Genomic DNA, 14609 nt, shown 5'->3' with positions numbered 1-14609 from the left:
GATAGAGACCTTGGGAGAGTAAAAGAGGCATTGGAAGACCTCAAAAAAGATGATCCGACGACATAGCTGCTGTGGGGGGTAAAATCTGGCTGCAAGCAGCAACCAAGCAAAAAAAAATGGAAGAGGCCTGTATCCAGCAGTTGACGACAGAGGGCTAAAGAATATATAGCACATGTCATTATCTTTATTTCATTTGTGCCTTTGATGTTTGAGTAGCAACTCGATCGAGTGGAAGAAAAACAAGAAAATAAAAAAAAATTGTACCCGTCAATATTACAAACATTACAACAATCAATATTTTAATTCATCATCAATTAATACAATGTTATCTTAAAGTAATCTCTAAAACATTGAGATGTAATTTGACTTCTTCCTTCTTTTCAACAATAAAATACAAGTCACTACGAAGTCCAACAATTGAGATATCGCGCACTCCTTTCAAGAACGTCATAAATCAAAAACCTTGATTTTTCAGATCGTTTTTAAAATTTATAAATAAAATACAATGTATTAAAAATAAATGTCAAGCCACTAATTATACTTTTTACTGTGCAATAGATTTTTTTAGGTAGAACCTGAAGGTTTTTTCTCCATTTGAAAAATATTTAGTATATTTAAAAAAATAATTAAATAATACATTTTCTTAAAAATGCAAAAACCACACTTTCTGGTCTGTAGCGGGTAAATATTAAGTTAAAAATATGCCTCTTTTGCTGGGATATAGTACATTTTCTGGGCATTCCGAAAACATGCACAACTGAAAATTGATGATTTTTGATTTATAACGTTCTTGAAAGGAGTGAGCGATATGTCTCTTTATAAGATGAAGAATAAATTTACACCAATATTATTATCTTATTATTAGTGAAGGGGGGACATATATTTTTGACAGTATTTTAATACAGAGCGATCATTCCATCTGTATTATTTAGAAGATATAAGATTATTTTAACACTATTTTAACATTTTATTTGAACTAACTAACTAACTAACTAACCACCACGCTGCTTCCCGCAGGGGTAGGCAGAGAGAATAGAGCGCCACACCACTCTGTCCTTGCAAACATTCTTCGCCTCTTCCACGTTCATGCATCTCCTCATACATACCCGCCGATTGTTACGACTCCTAACTTGACCACTTTCAAGTATTTGGCATACCTGATCGTGCCATGTTTTTCTCGGTCTTCCTCTGCTTCTTTTCCCTTATTTGAACACCAATTATACATATTATCACAGAGCGCTTGTTTGTACAGTAAATATGTTCACAAAAAGCTCTCTGCAATCAAAAGATTTTGAATAATGATTTTAAAATATACACTTTTTAGTTTTTTATGCCATACAACAAAAAAATCAAAAGGGTCTTCCAGTTTTTGTTTAAATAAATAAATGAAGCAAAAAATTACAATGACAATGGAGATCTTTTAATTTATTTACAAATTTAAATGAATTCTTAGACGCATTTTTCACGTGGATATTTCAAATTTCTTTACAAAAGGACATTTTCACGCACAACGAATGTTATGTCACGACATTAGCTGGCATTATGCAGAGAGGACTCAGTCCATAAATTTTAAGAGTTAAAAAAAAATGATTATCACTTTTTTTTGGCTTTTTTATTTATAACAATAAAACATAGCCAGTCGGATTCTTTATTTTAATATTATTTTTACCTTATTGTTATTTCTTTTTATCATTTCATATTTTGCTTTCCATTAAATGTTTGCTATATAAACCTTATAGGCCTTAAATAAATAAACAATTCAGATACATCGTTTTATTCACAATTCTTAATGTGAACTTAAATAATAATAAATAAGTTTATATTATGGTCCAAACATTAAATCGCAGCATCTTAGAGCCGAATGTGAACTGGTTCCTTTTTGCAGGTCAGGCATTTATAATCGTACATATTCAAGCACTTTTGACAGTTAGCTATTATAGACTATATTTTTGTGTTTTCTTGACTTTTCTTCAATAAAGTACAAATGTGTTCAGCTTCTAATGTGTCCTTCTTGGGAATGAATTGGATTAGAATAATGAGGGATGTATTTGTCTGGATGGTACACACAAACGACAGATGCTATCGACTATTTTATCATATGTTATAAATCGATGAGGTGTCATTTTATATTTTTCTTATTTATAAAACAAAATTATAAAAGAAAACAGTGTAATTATTATTATTTCACTATATTCCATGATTATATTACTTTATATTTTTTATACATTATCCTTGATTTTTGAAAAGATCCTATTCTCTAAGATGCCTTTTAAAAAGGTGAATTCTCAGACAATTTTATAATAAAATATTGTATTTCATAAATATTAATTTCAACTATAATTTTACATTTAAAGTATATCCATTTTAAAGGCAAAATTATATTTTTAAGTATTGCTTTTGCTCAATATGATCATGTATAAATTTCTATACATTTATAAACAAAACAGTTTAATTAACCAGTGGATATATTACCAACATGGTATAAAATAAACTCATCAAAAAACTTTTATTTTTTTCTTCTTTTAACTACTTACACATCAAAGTAACAAATTAATTATACGTATTTTCACAAAATAAATAGATATAAAAAATGCTCAAATCACAAACGATAATAAATATACTAGAAAACACAGGAACACAATTATAACTTAACTTAGGATATTACATTAGCAGAAATGAATGTCGACTAAATTTTGTTAAAAAATTAGACGGTTAAAATGCATAACGCATTGGTTCAGCGATTACTGTAGTAGTTTCATATCAAATAGATCAAACCGTACAGTATCTGGCTATTTAAGGAGGTCCATTCACTATGATTTAGATTAATCCATATCACTCACTCCTTTCAACAACGTTATATATCAAAAAACCTGATTTTTCAGGAGATCGTTTTTAAAATTTAAGAATATAATGAGATTTATTAAAAATAAGTATCAAGCCACTTATCGAACTTTTTACTGTGCAACAGAACCTTTAAGGTAAAACCTGAAGGATTTTTCTCCATTTGAAAAATATTTAGAATATTTAAAAAAATAATTAAACAATACCTTTTCTTCAAAATGCAAAAACAACACTTTCTGCCCTGTGGCGGATAAATATTAAGTTAAAAATATGCCGCTTTTGCTGGGATATAGTACATTTTCTGGGCATTCCGAAAACACGCACAACTGAAAATGGATGATTTTTTATATATGACGTTGAAAGGAGTGAGCGATATGGTAAATGATGGACCGATCAAATTGAGCCAGCAGCAGGCACCTCAATTGTACAGCGCGGTCAAGGGATAACTGGAGAAGAGTCATTGCTTCCACAAAGGCCACAACCCTCGGTAATGAGGAACAAGACGGAGAATAAAAAAATATAGTAAATGGCTGTTCAAGGGAGTCCATTTACTGTGATTTAGATTTAACTCAACGTAAATAATGTGAGTTCTTCAAAACTCCATATAAATAAATAAAATATACATTTTTTTAAATGTATTTCATTCTCGTTAATTTAAATTGATATGCGAATCATATATTTTTTTTAGAAATACTTTTGTAAAGTAGATAAATAAATGGTTCAATCTATGAACATGTTTAATGGGCAAATATTGCTTTTTCGGCTACGCAATTAGGGTGAGATAATTTTTTTCTTCCATATATAAATAATTATATAATTTTGTGCTATTATTTTCACTTTAAAAAAAAAAAAAACAGTGGACAAACAATTCTGCATAATTATTTCACTAAAAATCGCCTTAAAGCGACACAGCATAAATTTTTCTTCACAGTCTAAAATCCTTTCAATTCTTATTCGGCAACCTCACCAATAAATTATATAATACATAAGACATATTATACATAAATATAATTATTGAAATTTGACACATATAGACATTCTTGACAGCAAATCACAATAGTAAATACCATCTTGAACGCAGTCAATTTAACATACATATTTTATATCAATGTCTTAAAATGTTGATAAGTTTAGATAAATATTTGAACTATGTAAAAAATAAAAGTTTTCTTTTCAATATAGTAGTAGAATAAATTATATCATCTTTGCTTTTAAGGAAGCATATTTTTTATCAAGATTACGTTAAACAAAATTATTTTTACTTTGAGTAATCGTTAGTTATGTATTTTTAAATATTTAGAAAAAATATCATACGTTGTGATAGTAAAATTTAGTTGAAATGTGTCGAACAAAGCTCTTTTCATTGTAATCACATTACGCTAGAGGAATAGCTACACATTTAATATTTAATTACCCACATATTAACAGTTAATTCTCCCATTATACATAGACATTTATTGCGATTATTATTACTTAAAATTTAGGGTAAAGTTCTCAAAAACCTCTACGGTGAAATAATTAAATCACGTATAAATTCAGTCCTTTTGTTAAATAACAATGCACAGTTTGAACACTGAGGAGTAAAAAAGCACCCGAATAATATTTGACTAATGGTCTTACCTTTGCGAAAAGGTTCAAATCATAAGATCTATCAGTTCAAATATAAATAGGCTTAACAACGCCATCAGTTGTATATGTCCCATAGAGTGATGGTGCAGTCGAGGCCCCCGGCCGCCATCACGGGAGACTCCCACAGCGAGACCGGGTTGCCCGAGTAGCAGATGTCCTGCAGGGAGGCCTTGTGCTCCGTCAGCACGGCCAGCGGGCGCAGGCTCTTCCACGAGAACACGCGCAGACGCCCGTCCCAGCCCGCGCTCATGAACACCTTCTTGTCTTGGCGGATGCGCAAGATATTCACGCCGGCGTTCCTGATTATTATCTCGCACTTTAATGACAAACTCAGATCGGTCCTCGACATGCTGAAGACCTGGATGTTCTCGGACGCGTTTCCGTAAACTCCGCGCCCTGTAGATAGGTCATAATCTAGGGAAATGGGGCAATCTCTCAGTTTGAGTTGGCTCACGGTTTTCAGCGTTTTGAGGTCCCACAAATATAAATCCCCGCTTTCGTAAGCCGCCAGAACGTAGTGACTGTGCGGCAGCTCTAAATATTTAAAGCACATCACTTCGCCTAGTTTTACATCTGCGGGAGGAGCGAGAGTCATCGTTTTTTCACCGGCCAAGGAAAATATTTCAATTTTCGAGTCCCGTTGCGGTCTGACTAAGACATTACTCGACTCGGATATTTCGCAGCGACAGAATCCGCAGTAATCCGAGACCATGGTATCCTGCAGCGTGTAGTCGCTCTCCGACATTGCCCACGTTTTGATTATCCCTTCCTTTTGTTGCGTATACAAATGGTTACTTGTGTGATGAATGCTGAGCACTGGAGTTTTGCCTACTGACATCTTCTTGTCGTGACGATTTGTCTGAAAATTCAACACAGAATTTGTAACAAAATTGAACATAGAATAATTAAAATTTTATGAAATTGAACATAGAACATTTGTTCCGCCCAAAAGGTTCAAAGCCCATGTTTAATTGAAGGAAAAGGTGATAGCCTACATTGCTATAATATGATGAATTTAGTTATGTATACTTTAGTTATGATTCTTTAGTTAGATGCATCATACTGCCAACAATGCCCTAATCGACCTAACATAATTACTATCGTAAATACTACCCCATTTAAAGTAGAAGGGACAGATTGTCAATCTTATTCGATACAGCGAATTTAATGATTTTATTAACGATTGGAAAGTTGCTAATTTTCCTTTAAAAGGTTGCAACGAATAATGATTTTAAAAGAAGGTTGAATATATTTTATTAAACAAAAGTAATAGAATCGCGTACCAAAGTCGTAAAATTATTTTACAATACCTTCAGGTCCCAAGAGAAGATGAACCCATCCTGGGTTCCAGCGAGCAGTCTCTCGGATTCATTGCTAGGGCAATGAAAACACAGACTGTGAACTGGCCCCATTGTGATGTGTCTTAAACTAAATACTGGATCTGGTGGTAAAACTGCCATTTTTTTCATTGGGTTTCTCACATATATTTCTCAAATATTATTTGTCAAATATCATACGCGACAGAACAGGCTCGAAAACAATTCTTTCTGCTTTGACAGAAAAATGATCTTTAGCAAAAAAAAGTTGTCAACATAAAAAAAAGCTACTGAATAAAATACCAACCATAGAAACGGCTCTACAAAATTCTTATTCTACGGTCGTTGTCGAGCGATCGTTTGTGAACGCGCTTTATCGATAATATTTCGCCTTCTAGTAAATAGTCTTTGATTTTGACATACAATTTAATAATTTTGACATTTAGTATCGTAAAACGGGGGAATATGTTTTCATTTTTTATGATTGTAAAATGGGTGTCATTTATTTATAATGTTATTTAACTGCATAAATACTTAATTTACAAAAGAGTGTAAATATTAAAAATGACTTTCTTTGTCAGAAGTGGCATTCAAAAAGGAGTTCCGATTTGGAATACTGCATCGTATAGACACTTTTTCATTTCCCTGTTTCTCGTTTTGATTATTTCAATATTCTGCCTCGTCGCTTTTCATTTGATTCCAATAAATTCAAATACTAAAAACATTTATTCGCACGTCTCTTTAGAAAATGTAAAAGATTTACCGGAAGTTGTTTTAGCGAGTGATTCACCAAAACCTTTGAAGCGGAATTCAAAATGTACATATTGGGATTGTTTTAACGTTTATCGCTGTGGACAGAAAGGGCATAATAGGATATCAGTTTATGTGTATCCTCCGCAGAAGTATGTCGACGGAGAAGGAAATGCAGCTACAGAACTGATGTCGAAAGAATTTTATTTTATTCTGAAGACCATTGTGGATAGTAAATATTATACTACCAACCCTTCGGAAGCGTGCTTGTTCATACCTAGCATCGATATCCTAAACCAAAACAGATTAAATCTCAAATTGGTTCAACAAGCTCTTCAAAGTCTCCCGTTGTAAGTAAAATACAACTTTAATTTGTTTTTTTAGCGAAAATCAGCTTCGTAAATATATCATTTTGTAAAGTGAAAAGCTTTTAGTATTTACTCGAACTTAACTTGTCTTAGGATGATCTTTTTTTGTAAAAATACCGTATTTTTTTTTTCAGTTGGGAAGACGGAGAAAACCATTTATTGTTCAACATGCTGCCCGGAGTAGCTCCTGATTATCACACCGTGATTGACATTAATACTGGCAAAGCTCTTATCGCCGGAGCTGGCTTCGACTCCTGGAGTTACCGGACTAGTTTCGATATATCGCTTCCTCTCGTATCTCCGTACGCCGTCTCTACAGAATCCTCTCCTAGTCACAAAACTCACCTCGTACTATCGTCGCAAATGAACCTTTACAATGAAATTGTATCAGACCTACAAGATCTCGCAGATGCGAACGATGAACTGCTGCTCTTGGAATCGTGTCATGGCGAGGATGAACCCACAAATCATTCCATAAGATGCCAGTATAAAACCGGAAACCTGTTCGGATACCCTGAAGTTTTAAAACACGCTCATTTCTGTCTGATCGGACGCGGTGTAAGGCTAGCGCAACCGTCTTTACTCGAAGCGTTATCAGTCGGTTGCATTCCCGTTGTCGTGATCGATTCCATAGTTATGCCCTTTCAATCAGTTATCGACTGGCACAGAGCCGTTATATTCATTCCAGAGGATAATTTGAACACTTTGGTTACCGTTTTGAATGGAGTTTCAAAGGAGCGCAGAGCTGAAATGAACCATCAAGCAAAGTGGTTGTTTGACAAGTATTTTTCATCGATTGAACAAATTACAATGGCGACGCTTGACATAATGAACGATAGAGTCTTCCCGCTAATGGCTAGAAGTTACGAGCAATGGAATATGCCTCCAAATCCGGTAAGTTGTTATTTAAATTCGGGATGCTGTGCACTTTACGAGACTATGTGAAGAAAGCTGGATAATAAAATTAACAAATTGCTTTATTTTGATTTTCAGAATGCTGCATCCAATCCGCTGTTCCTTCCAGTCACTGCTCCGAAGGCGCCCGGTTTCACAGCTGTTATCCTGACTTACGATCGTGTCGACAGCTTATTCACTCTCATCAATAAATTAGTCAAAACTCCGAGTCTTCAAAAAGTCCTTGTCATTTGGAACAACCAAAAAAAGCCACCTCCACCTGGTAAATATCAATTTCACCTATTCTTTTTTGGGTTGGGTTCATGTGAATTCCTAAAATTCATACCACAATGCAGTGACCACCACGACATTATTTTTGCTGAAGTATTTTTTTTACTGTCACTGTTTATCATATTTATCAATACATATATTATTCTAAAATCACAAAATAAAGAAAACGTAATAAATTTTTAATATGTTTTTTTTAGCATCCCAATGGCCTGTCATAACTAAACCACTTAAAGTCATACAAACAAAGGAAAACAAATTATCCAATAGGTTTTATCCCTACGAGGAAATTGAAACAGAATGTCTTCTAACTATAGACGATGACATTATTATGCTGACTCCGGATGAACTGGAATTTGGGTAATAATAAAAAAAATATTTATAATTTCTGCCCTTGAGATTAGTAATTTTATAAATATGAATACCCTTGAAACTCCTCATTGTAAAGTTGATTCAATAATGTCATTCTTTACAGCTTTGAAGTATGGAGAGAATTTCCGGATAGAATTGTTGGCTTCCCGTCTCGTGTTCACCTGTGGGATAATGAAACCGAAACATGGAAATATCATAGCGAGTGGACAAATCAAATATCCATGGTAAATAAATATTTATTTATTACTAGGTTGGCCTACAGTCCAAAAAAATTATGTTTAAAAAATTTAAATTTCTTTATGAATTTCAATATAGTATGGCCTTTAAGAATATCAAAATATAAAACTGTTTTCTCAGCACTGACTAAGAAGTTTGAAATTGGAAAGAGACACTGCATAAGTACCTACATATTACATAGCATATATCACTCAATTGAGGGTGCTTTGCCAAAAAAAAGTATATATCAATGAACTGTATTTTCAAATGGAGTGAGCAAATTCAACAATAAAGCTAAACCATTTTTTTGTGGATGACAACACGAGGATTCCTTTCTAGCACGCTTTCAGAACTTTTACATAAATGCCAATTTTTGATCCGTTTGGTTGGCAATACTGAGCAACTAATTTTAAATAAAATTTGTACTTTTGTTTCCACCATAGCAATCCAGTAGGTACTTACTGCCAATTGATAACGTTTGTATTTATTTCGATATTGCAACACTTTATTTTTATATTTTTTTTAGTTCTTCTTTCAAATTTCTACTAGCATTTATTTTATCTGACTTCATTTGTTTTTTCTCTTCAATTTTTCCAAAATACTTTTGAGAAGGATCTAATGGTTTCTTAATGGAGTTTATATGTATAAGTTATTTAATAAAATGCATATTAAAAATTATAAATAATTCTATAAAATAAAATGGATAATCTCACAGGTAAAGGATTATCATAAATGAAATAATTTTCTTATTATCGAATGTTTATTGCTCCACTTTTAAAAATTAAATAGTTTTTTTTTTCCAATCTTCAAATTTTCAAGAGAGTCCCTGGCTGTATTAACTTGCTTATGTTTGTTTAAACATATATTGTAAATGTTTTAAGCCATTTGTTGCGATGCGAAGTTAAGAACTTTATTTTACTGCAGGTATTGACTGGTGCAGCATTTCACCACAAGTTGTGGTCGTGGTACTACACGGTGGGCATGCCGGGTGACATCAGACAGTGGGTGGATGACAACATGAACTGTGAAGATATCGCTATGAACTTTCTGGTCGCCAATTTGACTAACAAACCACCTATTAAGGTAAAGACCTCTTATAAAAAGCATTTAGGTGTTAATATAGCAGAATAATAATTATTATTTTTTTTTTATATGATATCCCTTTTTTTTCTTCAATCCCTGCCTTGTTGAGTATATAACATTTTGTCTAGTCTCCCACCAGTCTAATGATATTGGTAACAACAAAACCCAGTCACTGGTCAAATAATATATATGTGGAAAAAAACTTTTTTTTTCAAACCGTTATCCACACCTGATGGTGCATAGGGTACTGCATCATATAAACGCAGTGTTATCTCGATCGTTAACACATGAAGGAAAGGTGACCAGCCCTCTGTTTCAGGTACCAGTCCAGGGTAACATCAAATAAATATTAAAGTAAAAAAAAAATTACTTACATTTATTAGACCCCCCCCCCTGGGAATCGAACCCGGGACCTCCAGAACGGTAGACGAGCATGCTGACCATTACACTACGGAGGTGGACATAATATATACATAAATATGAAACATATTATAATAAACTATATACTTAAATTCACTCAATTAAAATTCATTTTGTCAGAAAAATTTATATCAAATTATGGTTTTCAAACCCCGCCTTGTTTTGTATATAACATAAAATTTTGTCTAGCCTTCCACCACTAATAATAATAATAATAATCTTGGATGATTTATATAGCGCCATTTTTGTAAAAAACTACCTCAAGGGCGCTTATACAGGTATGGAACATGATATGAAAATGATAATGAGAGAAAATTTAAAAAATATATAAGTGAAAAATGACGTCGGGTGAGTCTGAAGGCAGGAAAGTAGAGCCGCCGTATTGTTGCGCTCTCTTCTCGGTTTTCTTAGGCTGGAGCATGGCCAAGATGTTGAACAAGACGCCTCACTGTGTAATGGTAATGCCGGAGAGCAGCTTGTTAAGGTCCCGTCATTGTGGATATTCAACTGCAGATGGTGGAGGTAATGGTGGTCTTCTTGTTGTCACTGGAGGCATAGATGGCCATTTCCAACACCTTGGCAGCTAGGTACTCCATGAGGGCGGCAGGGTACGCGGGCGCACAAGTCCCAACTTTCTCAAAGTAGTAGATGCGAGCTAGCGTGTTTTGGGGTTTTAAAATTGCCTCTGTACTCCATAAAGTTTAATAATGTTATGTGTTTTTTACTGCAAGGATATTTTTTATGAAGTTTTAATAATAAATTGCGCAAATAGAAGTTAGAGTAAGCACATGTTTTTGGGTCGCTATTGTCTATTGTATTCACTGTATTGACATGGTCGTAGGGATGCATTTAACACGTGTTTTTTTTCGAAAGCACTTCTCTTGAAAATGGTCCATTTCTCGGAAATGGACCACGTCACGCAACAAGCTATCTTGAGTTGCATTAAAGTGATGCATTATTGATGCATTTTTCGCAAATAACAGCTAAACTTTAGAATTTTTTTCACTTTTAACTTTTTCAATTTATCACAAATCACTATATTTCTAAATATGCAAAAAACTACGGACTTTAGATGCAAAAATCCGGGGGAATATAATTAAACTTAAGGAGCAGCTTCGGCTGGCAGCTATACAGCGCCAAGCCAAAAGACTACTACAGAAGACTACCAATATGATGATGTTGGCAACGACAACGACGGGTCACTGGTCAAATAAGATATATGTGGAAAATACTATATAGTTGTTATTTTACTATATAATTGTTGCCATTCCAGGTTGCTCCACGCAAGAAATTCAAATGTCCAGAATGCACGAATACAGAGATGTTGTCCGCCGACATCGGGCACATGACGGAGCGTTCGGCGTGCGTGGACCGCCTGGCCAAGATATATGGGCGGATGGCCCTCAAGACGGTGGAGTTCCGCGCCGATCCCGTCCTCTTCCGGGACAACTTCCCGCAGAAGCTTAAGTGGTTCAACGACATCGGAAGTTTATAGATCTAAGTCCTGTAAACTGTGCCAGTTGTTGCTGTGAGTAGTGTTGATCAATGATAACATGATGCGTTGCCAGTATAAGGGCTAATTGAAGCTTATTCGTTTATATGGTGGGGAAAAAGCTGCCGTACTAATGGGTCCATACACACTCGAACGATTCAGTAACCATGCTGGTAAAGTACATTAGTGATAGCATGTTTCAACATTTGTGAGAACGGCAAATAAATTTATATATTAAATATTAAAATCATTGTTTGATTTTAAAATTTAATATGTAAATTAAAATGAAGTTCTACAAATTTAACGCCAAATCTATAAATACAGCAAATAAAGTTGGGTACTCAGTTCAAATGACGCCTTCTAACAAGTCTACGGGAGAAAATGTTGATACATGCCACATGATACATGGTACTGCCATGCTGGCGATGACTGGACGTGTAATGGAATCCGTAGGAACGTTGAGGAGTTGGTCCTGTGTTTTTTAGAATGAGAGAAATATGTTCAATCGTGTATGGCGGTTTTAAGCGCATAATGTCAATTTACATCTCAGATAAACTGGATAAAAGGTAATAAAAAAAAGGAAATAGTCTGAGCATTGTGATACATTTTTCATGTATTCATTCAATTTACAGTAAAACCCCTATAACATTCAGACAGGTACCGCATTATCAGGAGGAATGTTATAATTGTAATTTTACATCTTAACCACCGGAAAAGACTGAAATGAGTCATTTAAAATTCAAATACAATTTTAAAAAAAATCAACCTCCTACAACATTCCCATTGATAAACGCGGTACCTATCTCAACATTATAGGAGGGTTTAGTGTACTTTATTTTCAACACACAGACAAACAAACCTTTAATATAGAGCATATGGTAATTCTCCTTAAAAGAAAACATTCTAGCGTCCATGTTATACATATAACTTGTTTATATGTATTGTAAATTGTCTGCGTTTAGTTTTGAATTAAATTTCCATAGTAAACCCTGTGATTTTTTTTTTTATATAGCAAACTATAGTCAAGTGACATTGCTTAGTAGAGATGTGCCTGATTGGTAACTACTACTTTTTGGGTTACCTGATTAGGATGGTACTAGTTACTTTTCCTACTATGTAGTTTATATTTCGTTCCAACTCGAGTTTTGGACGTCAAATATATGACAAACTAGGAATACGCAATACGAAATACCAAATTTGTGCACTAATTGGTTTTAGGTGACCAAATCCAAAAACCGAATTTAGTAAGAACCTTGAAGTCGTTATTTAATTAGTTTTTTTTGTTTGATTGCCCATCGCTTGAGATTTATGTGTGCAGTAATCCATAGAAAAACTTACTCTTCTCATTACTTATATTCCACCATTCTTCCAAATGGTACTACATAGTAAAATTTAGGAAATATCTTTGAAATTTTAACCTTTCCTGAGAAACATTTTCTTTCTTTTAACACATTGTTTGCGGGAAACGCTTAAAAGGGTCTTTAACATACTGTTGTAGAGAGTGGGAGACACTTATAAGCGTTCTATTTTATTGCTTTTGGTACAGCACAAGATGCCAAAAAACATTGTACAGGTCGGAGTTGGGTTTGCAGATACTTTTGATTAGTATACGACTCTAATTAGTATACTAATTAGGGTCGGGGTTGATGAAAAAACCGCCCGACAACAATATGTTTAAGTAATTCCTTAAAATCATAAGTAATAAATCCTTTTTAGTGATGATCATCTCTTGATGTCTTCACTACTTATGTTTTCCTCAATTTAGTTTAAATTGTTGAGTATAGTACATACATAGATCTCTAGTCATTTAGTAAGATTACATTCTTCAAGTTTAGTTGATGCGACACTGAATCTAGCGCCCCGTTACTGGAAATTATGGGATTATACAAATTTGTAAAGTACTAACAATATACTATTCTTGCGTCCCTTTTTAATAAGTGCCTGGACACCTGCGCCAAGTGAATATATCGCTCACTCCTTTCAACAACGTCATATACCAAAAAACTTGATTTTTCGGGAGATCGTTTTTATAGTTTAAAAATATAATAAAATGTATTAAAAATAAATACAATCAAGCCACTTATTGAACTTTTTACTGTGTATCAGATCTTTTTAGGTAAAACCTGAATGTTTTTTCTCCATTTGAAAAATATTTAGTATATTCAAAAAATAATTAAACAACACCTTTTCTTCAAAATGCAAAAAAAAACACTTTCTGCCCTGTAGCGGTAAATATTAAGTTAAAAATATGCCGCTTTTGCTTGGATATAGTACATTTTCTGGGCATTCCGAAAACATGCACAGCTGAAAATTGACAATTTTTGATATATGACGTTGTTGAAAGGAGTGAGCGATATGTAACAGGTCGGACACTGAATGTGCATCAAGACTAGTTTAATCTGTACTTTATTGCTATGTTTACACATATTTTAAGTTATCATTAATATATATCAAATCATTTTATTCAAAGTTTTACTAATAACTAAGATATTCTTTGGACATGTTGATGTTAAAAATCAATTCCTTTTGGACTGATAAATATATAGTTTATATTAAAGTAATGTAGCCCGGGGGATATCCTATGGAGGAATGCCTTGATGTACATGTATTTATTTACGTCAGCAGAAAATATTAGTTGCCAGTAGTCAGTCTGTGAGTTAGAGAATTCTTCTTGGAGTATAATATACCAGAATACAGCTAGCCCAGTATATTCGAAACTTAAATGCAATGATTTGAAAAAAATCGTAATATTGAATATCATTTTTGGAATGTATAAATAATGTATTTAGATTTTTTTAATTGATTCTATATTACGGATTTCACTCACTGTTTTTGTCATTTTGTCAATTTGTCAATAAAAATATAATTTTCTTTTGAAGTATTGCTTGTACATAGAAAATTAGTAAATTGTTATCTCTAATTGATTACAAAATATAAAAA

General features: G+C 33.5%; 2 protein-coding genes across 2 annotated transcripts; one reads left to right on the top strand and one right to left on the bottom strand.

Annotated features, from left to right (window-relative positions):
• Positions 1-2504: 2504 nt before the first annotated feature.
• On the bottom strand, positions 2505-6026 carry LOC148309408 (guanine nucleotide-binding protein subunit beta-like protein 1). The gene is made up of 2 exons (XM_088260139.1): positions 5781-6026; positions 2505-5329 (listed from the first exon to the last, which is right to left on the bottom strand). The coding sequence occupies exons 1-2, from the start codon at positions 5937-5939 to the stop codon at positions 4526-4528; spliced, it is 963 nt and encodes a 320-aa protein (XP_088116265.1). The 5' UTR covers positions 5940-6026; the 3' UTR covers positions 2505-4525.
• A 176-nt stretch (positions 6027-6202) lies between these two features.
• Positions 6203-12690, top strand: sotv (exostosin glycosyltransferase sotv). The gene is made up of 7 exons (XM_088260132.1): positions 6203-6886; positions 7039-7798; positions 7898-8081; positions 8287-8446; positions 8562-8682; positions 9599-9757; positions 11451-12690. The coding sequence occupies exons 1-7, from the start codon at positions 6351-6353 to the stop codon at positions 11670-11672; spliced, it is 2142 nt and encodes a 713-aa protein (XP_088116258.1). The 5' UTR covers positions 6203-6350; the 3' UTR covers positions 11673-12690.
• The last annotated feature ends 1919 nt before the right edge of the window (positions 12691-14609 follow it).

This window comes from Brachycentrus maculatus, unplaced genomic scaffold, assembly GCF_059751285.1.
Source record: "Brachycentrus maculatus isolate JH-2025_06_01 unplaced genomic scaffold, ASM5975128v1 h1tg000124l, whole genome shotgun sequence".
NCBI lineage: Eukaryota > Metazoa > Arthropoda > Insecta > Trichoptera > Brachycentridae > Brachycentrus > Brachycentrus maculatus.
This window is presented reverse-complemented; position numbering and strand designations above follow the sequence as displayed.

What these genes read in the sequence shown, in the direction of transcription:
- LOC148309408 (XM_088260139.1), bottom strand. Translation starts at nt 5,939, where the DNA reads ATGAAAAAAATGGCAGTTTTACCACCAGATCCAGTATTTAGTTTAAGA. An exon ending in TCTTCTCTTGGGACCTGAAG is followed by an intron (nt 5,330 to 5,780) that starts GTATTGTAAAAT and finishes TTGAATTTTCAG; the next exon opens with ACAAATCGTCACGACAAGAA.
- sotv (XM_088260132.1), top strand. Translation starts at nt 6,351, where the DNA reads ATGACTTTCTTTGTCAGAAGTGGCATTCAAAAAGGAGTTCCGATTTGG. An exon ending in GGAATATGCCTCCAAATCCG is followed by an intron (nt 7,799 to 7,897) that starts GTAAGTTGTTAT and finishes TTTGATTTTCAG; the next exon opens with AATGCTGCATCCAATCCGCT. An exon ending in AAAAAAGCCACCTCCACCTG is followed by an intron (nt 8,082 to 8,286) that starts GTAAATATCAAT and finishes TGTTTTTTTTAG; the next exon opens with CATCCCAATGGCCTGTCATA.